This window comes from Limulus polyphemus, unplaced genomic scaffold (assembly GCF_000517525.1).
Source record: "Limulus polyphemus unplaced genomic scaffold, Limulus_polyphemus-2.1.2 Scaffold444, whole genome shotgun sequence".
Lineage (NCBI taxonomy): Eukaryota > Metazoa > Arthropoda > Merostomata > Xiphosura > Limulidae > Limulus > Limulus polyphemus.
The window spans coordinates 137,507-145,444 of NW_013666054.1; the positions used below are offsets into that span (position 1 = coordinate 137,507).

At 35.5% G+C, this 7,938-nt stretch overlaps 1 protein-coding gene across 3 annotated transcripts in view; it reads left to right on the forward strand.

Annotated features, from left to right (window-relative positions):
* Positions 1-7,938, forward strand: part of LOC106458317 — a 49,861-nt gene that overhangs the window by 26,867 nt on the left and 15,056 nt on the right. For all 3 annotated transcript variants that reach the window (XM_013917820.2, XM_022384496.1, XM_022384497.1), the window contains one exon: positions 4,204-6,085. In XM_013917820.2, the coding sequence (XP_013773274.1) occupies positions 4,309-6,085 (1,777 nt within the window). In that variant the 5' untranslated portion in view covers positions 4,204-4,308. The remainder of the gene's footprint in view (positions 1-4,203; positions 6,086-7,938) is intronic.

Here is a 7,938-nt window from a genome sequence, read left to right on the forward strand (position 1 = left end):
ACGCATCCAGTGAATAAGTATAGGGAGGAACGTCTTCGCTAATACTGACGCATCCAGTGAATAAGTATAGGGAGGAACGTCTTCGCTAATACTGACGCATCCAGTGAATAAGTATAGGGAGGAACGTCTTCGCTAATACTGACGCATCCAGTGAATAAGTATAGGGAGGAACGTCTTCGCTAACAGCCTTGAGAATGCCTTGGCCTATTTTCTTTAAATTTATCTATGTTTGTACAGCTGCTAAAATCGCTGGGGAATATTGTTAAAATACTCACTTGATACGAATTTGTAATTAGCTCAAATTATGATGGATATTATTTAAGCAAGCTATGTAAAATCCTAAATGCCCCCCACCCCCACCAATAAAGGCAATACAGACGAAAAATAATAAAACTCTATCGTCTATATTGTGAGATTGGGTATACTGATATTTTTAGAAAACTTTTATTTAAAAAAGTAAGTGTCGTACAGAAATTTGATTTTTTTTCCTTTTGCTAATTCTAAAGAGTTAAACACCGTAAATAAAAACCTTTATTAGGTTAAAGCCTTTTGGGATTAAATAGGCTTATCTGCATGCAAAAATTAATAGTGTGTTCAAGAGCAGTACTGGTTAAAAATTGAAAGTGTACTTTCTGATGAATTTGTGCTGCACATAGAAAGGTTTGTACGTCTATAGAATCCATAAATATAAAACAAAAATTACTCCTGTGAAGATAGACATCTGATTTACACCAAGAAAAGGTGGCACCAGCGAATATTTGTTTGCTTGTAGTTATGCACAAAGCTACACAATGGGCTATCTGTGCTCTGCAGTGTGTTGTGTGGAATTTGGATTGGGGGTATGGGCTTTACTCAATTGGCGTGGAAACTAGTGTGAATTCGGCCACGCCGGTGGGCAGTTCAGATGTCCAATATCGTAAAAAATTTATAATCTATATTCAACATTTAAAAGAAAAAACATAATAAAGGTTTTGTTTGGAAAAGGCCTAGCGTTGTCATTGCTTTTCCGTTTTGCCATTAGCGAAACACTTTGACGGAACACACACTTTACGAGTTATTTATTAAGTTGTATCTTCAATACAATGCCCTTTTTTAACTCTCTGAATGTTGATCATATTCTGTTAATGATGTATATATATAGCTGTCTACGTTTGGTATAACTTTAAGTGAAACTCGCATTATTAGACTTTTTTTGTTAAAGATAAAAATATTTTAGATAAATGTGGCGCTTATTTTTTACAAGTTATTTAGGTGCTATAGACGCAATAGAACAAGTTATCCCTTAGTCCAAAAAAGATCATATGAATTATTACTTTTAGTACAGAGATTCAGTACCGGCTGCGAAAGCACTATTTTTTACACATCTGCAACTTAACAAAGCTCCAACTAGTAAAAAAAAGCACAGTATGGAAGGGCATGTTTCAAACAGACAATGCATCATCTTAAAGTAACAAATACGTATGATGTATTGGCCATTACATTTCATCTGTGTAAGCAAAGCTTAGATTTATTATACCGACACGATGAAAACATAGAGGTCTAAACAGAAGTATACAGAAGTCGTTTTTAGAAGGTGTGTTTAATCCTTCGTTTTCAGCACATATAATGTTTTTTATACAATGTCGATAATGAACAGATTATTTTTGTTTACTGAATCTCGTTCGTGATTGTGAAGATCGTCAGTGATGGAATTGTATTTTATTCTTTTGTGGGAAGTGTTCAAACATTTTTGAATTATGTCGATGTAATCAATAACTAACGCATGAGTTTTATAAATTTATTAACCAGACAACATACTGTCCGTAAAACTGGAATGACCCTCTATCTCAAAACACAATTCCATCAATAACACCAATGGGCTAACGGGATGAGTAAAACATGGGCAACAATTAATACCGTACTTAAGTTATGATCACCGTCAGTGCGAGAAAACACAGCAGTGTAAGCATACAGAAAACCCTGAAAATAAGGTTTATTATCAGTTTTAGTGATCCTCAATGGACGATTCACGATTCACATCAAATTCTAGAAAGCACGATTCGTGATCCGCACTAGGATCAGATATTCCAAAAGTAAGAAAAAATGTATTCCCTGAGATACTCAGATCCAGCCCTTATGGTCATAATCTGAAGTGGTCACTGTGGAAAATGATTGGTGAGCACTATGATAAACCTTTGAAATACTTGGCTATGGATTTGTGTGGAATTAGCTTAACATTTTGCTAGTCCATATATTTGGGTATTGTTTCAATGCAAGTACGACAGAAAGGAGAGTCTGTAACCTCGTGGTTAAAGTGAAAAATATATATAACGCTGTAGTTTAGTCCAGAAGCACAGTGTCGATTTCAAAATACTAGTTCTTATTAAAATACAATAACATGTGCCATTTGCATGTGTGTGACCATGTAAAATATTTTTCCCAGCTGGTTTCTTAGCTTTAAATATGTGTTACTTTACTAGTTTTAGAGTCTTGATTGGGCCGGGTGTGACCTACGATTAATATGTTCGAGAAGTGATGCCGCTGAACATGCTCCGAACTTTTAGTTATGAACGCTTTATAAGAGTGACAGTCAATTCCTTTATTCGACTGAGACATCTTATGGCGGTGGGTTCTGCTTCCCCCAGGACAGCTAAATTTGAATCCTAATGATCTCTGGGGTGGTCGCTTAGCCCAGTGGTTCCCAAACTCTTTTTGTCTGAGGCTCCCTTGATGTGAATAAAAAACGGTTTGAGGCCCCCCAACCTATAAAAATGCCTTAAAATGTGATTTTAAAATGCCCCCCACTACTTTAGCGTGGTGACTGAAAAACAGTGCTATAGGAAAAACAATAACATCTACTTTCAATATACTGTATCACTTAATTAATTCAACATAATTTTTATCGGATTATTGTTTTTTTTAGAATTAAAATTAATTCAACATCTTTGTGTTCGGCCCATTTTTAGGCGACCCCACAGAAAAGGCTTCACGGCTCCCTCTTTGGGAAACACTGGCTTAGCCCATATAAGCATAAAGAGCAGATCGGGTTGAGAATGTGAATAATCGAAATTTATCGCGTCAGAGTGTTTTTCAGCGATAGATATGTGCTAAAACATTCTTTACAACCATATGTTTTAATAATTTAGTAAATATTTAGTAAACAGTTTCTTCTCATTGTCATAGATCTACAGGGAGGGCCTCTAAACTGCACGAATAAATACAAAATTCTTTGACCCAAATAAGTCTCTTATTGCAACTTATACAATTGTCCGATGTGCAATATTTTCTACTGATGAAGAGCAAGAAACTAAACTAAACTAAGTGGTGTGCTTTGTTTCTAAAAATGCCTATTGTACAAATGCTAAAACTGATTTCCGTCATCGCTTTGTGAATATGAAATGGCGATTTGACAGCGAGATACACATGTCACTGTAAAAATCACAAAACTTGATAAATAAATAAATGAAGTTAGTATTCCGAAAATTGTTTAATCTCGAAGTCTAAGTTCGAGGAAGGTCCCGTTCAATCTACACCAAGATCAACGTGTGTTACTGGGTTATACTAGTTTCGGAAAATTCTAGTCCTCATCAGTAACCCTGAACACAAGTTAACCAAAGAGGGATAAGCTGTTTGGTCACAGAACTTGTTAAGAATTATAATTCTTCAATGTTTTGAAAGATAGTGAAAGCATCTTTCCTTACCCTCACTGAGACTTCAGACATGTAACAGTTACAACCTAGTACGGCCTGGTGGTTAGGGCACTCGACTAGCAACTTGCGGGTCGCGGGTTCGAATCCCGTCACCTAACACGCTCGCTTTATCAGCCACATGGGTGTAATAATGTGACAACCAATCCCACTTTCGTTGGTAAAGACTAGACCAAGAGTTAGCGAAGGTGGTATTGACTAGTTTGCTTTCCCTCTAGTCTATCACTTTTAAATTAGGGCTGGTTAGAAGAGGTGGTTCTCGAGTAGCTTTGCGTGAAATTCAGCAAACAAACTTAAAAGTAACATAGGTGAAGCTACATTTCACTCACTCTTTTATATGAAAATTTAAAACTTGAAATTAACACTTGAAATTTAATCATATCGATGCACACTGCCTTCAATATAGTTTCAAATGAAGCGTATCAGAAATCTAGCTTAATTACTTCAGATTTTTTCCCATATTTACATAAATTGTTCCTTTCTTAATTTTGTTAATTTACCTATTTTTTTTTCTTAGATCTGGAACTTTTGTGAATGCGGCGTGTGAAACTCACGTGCTTCTAGAACCCCAGCACACATTAGAAAAACAACAACAACAAACAAACAGAAAACAACTTGCGGAATGAAACAAGACTTCATCGACAGGTCTTATCTGAATGCACAAGAGGACCTCAGAATTTCTTCTGTGAAGGATGGACCCGTTTGTGTTCTTAATGACTCAATTTCTGAATTAGGATTCGACAAAACACTGGAGTCTCAAAATGATAAGTTTCAAACCAATAAACAGAAACACGCCGGAGACAACTTGATAACGAACTGTCTCGAGCAGGACTATGACGTCACAAAAACAGTCTTTATGGCCAATAGCGAAATCCTGGAGACACAAGAAGAAGCTGCGAAAGTAACCGAGTGCCTTCAGCGATACCCAGTTGTTTTGTTAACGCGTTTGGATACTGAAAATTTTGGACAGTTATTTTTCGATAAAATCTGCATGAACTGTGTGGAAATAAATAATAATAACAGCGCGAAAACTACAGAAAACTTTCAAACTTCGTCTCCAGACAAGATACGCTTTTCCGAGAATGTAACGAACGATTCTCATACATTTTTACCTCAAAAGATTAAAATGGAAATGATTTCAGAAAATGCACTGAACACAACTGATACAAATGACATTGATCCAGTTTGTTCACCAGCTTCGTCAATGGATGAGAACGACGACCAGGCATTACCTTTAGTTATTTCAGAGGTACGATGGAACGCTAAAGATATTTTTTATGACAATACACCAATAAAGGATAATCAATCGGATAACGCAAATTATTTCAATTCAAATATTGTAGACAGCAACATTGTTGAACCCTTCTTCTCACTGTTAGAAGCAATTGAAAGTAATAACCACACATCAAGTAAAGTTTCCCAGAGTTCACCTTCTACAAAAACCGCCAGTGTACCAACTAGTACAATGCCATTAGAAGGCTCTCTACCTAGTGAAAACGTTCCAATGCCAGAGACAGGCTGTTCAGTGGACAAAGTTTCTGACTCAGATTTCCAATTCAAAGATCAAATATATGAAAGTTCTGTGGCAAAGGATAACAATTCAGAGAACTCTGATCAACGCCTATCACCAAAACTCAGTGGTAAAAAAGACCTGAGAAATAGACGAAAATGTCAGCGAGTAGTGAATTACTCTGACGATTCTTCATTAGACTGTTTACTTGACAGCATGGACAAAGCGCACAAAAAGAACCGCAGAAATAAATCGAAACATATGCCGCCATTAATGAAAGAAATCAGAAAAAAAGCAACAGCGTATTCTAAGTGTAGAAAACGCGCAGAATTAGGCAATTCGAGTGGAAAAAACTTGGATACTGGAAATAAAGTTTCTCAGAAAAGAACGAATTCTGTTTTGGAATCACTTACCACTTACGAGAATAATTTGCATGAAAACGCAGTTAAACCTATTAAAATTTTATTTTCTGATACAAATGCTGAAGTAAATCCTGATAAAACGTCTAAAAGAAAAAGTGAAGACAAAGGAGATCTTAAAGACACTGAACTATCATCCAGTATCATGAAGTCCGAAAAAAAAGCATCACGTATGAGAGCAGTGTTTCAAAAGTTAGAAAAAGAAATCAGTTTTTCTTTGACAGCAACGCCCTCACACAAGAAAACTCTCCCAAGCGATGAGGAATCTATTGATTGTATAAAAGTAGTATCTAGCCTAAAAGAAACTAAGCCCCAGTCAACATCACCGGTTCCTTCTCATATGAAACAGAGAGACAAAAGGTTTTCTGTTGATTCTCATTATCTCCAGAAGAGACCTTCTCCAGGTTTACGAAGAGAAGAAAAACACCGCAAAAGAGGAAATAAAGTACCTTCTCATTGCTCATCTCCAGGTAAGACATTACATTTTTTTAACAAACAAGGTATACATATAACCAGGTAGCCTACAACAGTTACTTTGGAAGCTATATATCAAAACATGGCAATACTTACATAGATATGTAAAACTTAAAATTCAGAAGAATTTGGCTTTTCTTTTAGCTAACCAGTTTGCATTCTATGAGAACAATTTTTTTAGTTCTCCTTGGAATTACACCATCTTTGATTGTACTCAGAATGTCTGCCATAATTAGTAGCATTATTGTCGAAACTGTAGTTGCGACAGTTCCAGGTTACGAAACAAAATGGCGAAGTCAGTCTTAGATCATCTACCTTGACAAACGTCCCATAGATACTGCAGTATACATAGATGCTGAGTTTTAAGGTCACGTTTAAGACTTAAAAGTATATTGCAGTTGCACCAAATGAGGCGCTACAATTCCAGTTTCTTCGACCATTTTTCTTGTGATAACAGCTGTTGATTTCAAGAAGTTTCTGGAATCTTGTGAAATTTTGACTTGTGAGCCTTCTTCAACTTCAAATTTTTGTTTATTATGTTGTTAAGGGTTACAGGAGATATACCCAGCTTTATCACTACAGCTGTCTTCGTCGAAGGGTTTTATGTTTTATTTTATAAACATAGCCTTGATTGCACGGAGGACTTACTCTGAGTTGTATTTCTGTGGGGCTTAGTATTCCATTATTGCCATAAAACATTCAAATTCTTCTTCTTGAAACGTTGTGCATTTGGCTATATATCATTTGCCGTTGTCACTGTGTAAACGTTTCTCTAGTTAATTTATACACAAATTTGATTAACTTCACGTGAGTACAAGTTAATTAATAGATTTCTGGAACGCTACTGTTATGCTGTCGAAGGTCAGTCCTTGTATACAATTTATTTATGTGACAAGTTTCTGGATGACTGCGAAAAACCAAGTTAAAAGCATAAACAGTATCTGATAACAAATCAATAATGGGATCTATTCTTCCGTGAAAAGCAAATACATGAAAGTTACATCTTAGTTTTGATTCAAGATTGAGTTTGAGCTTTGAATTTTCTGTCATTTCAATTTTGTTTTCGATGCTAATTGAATAAATAAGTGAAATCGCACAATATGGTGAAAATCCTAAGCAAAAACTAATTTGAAAATCTCGGGTTATTTTTAAATTAAAACAATAATCACACCAAACATAAACCTGAAAGTACTCCTCATTTATAGAACACACACCAAACATAAACCTGAAAGTACTCCTCATTTATAGAACACACACCAAACATAAACCTGAAAGTACTCCTCATTTATAGAACACACACCAAACATAAACCTGAAAGTACTCCTCATTTATAGAACACACATCAAATTAAAACCTGAAAGTACTTCTCATTTATAGGACACACACCAAACTGAAACCTGAAAGTACTTCTCATTTACAAAATACACACCAAACTGAAATCTGAAAGTAGTTCTCATTTATAGAACACACACCAAACTGAAACCTGAAAGTACTTCTCATTCATAGAACACACACCAAACTGAAACCTGAAAGTACTTCTCATTTATAGAACACACACCAAACTGAAATCTGAAAGTACTTCTCATTTATAGAACACACACCAAGCTGAAATCTGAAAGTACTTCTCATTTATAGAACACACACCAAACTGAAATCTGAAAGTAGTTCTCATTTATAGAACACACACCAAACTGAAACCTGAAAGTACTTCTCATTTATAGAACACACACCAAACTGAAATCTGAAAGTAGTTCTCATTTATAGAACACACACCAAACTGAAACCTGAAAGTACTTCTCATTTATAGAACACACACCAAACTGAAATCTGAAAGTAGTTCTCATTTATA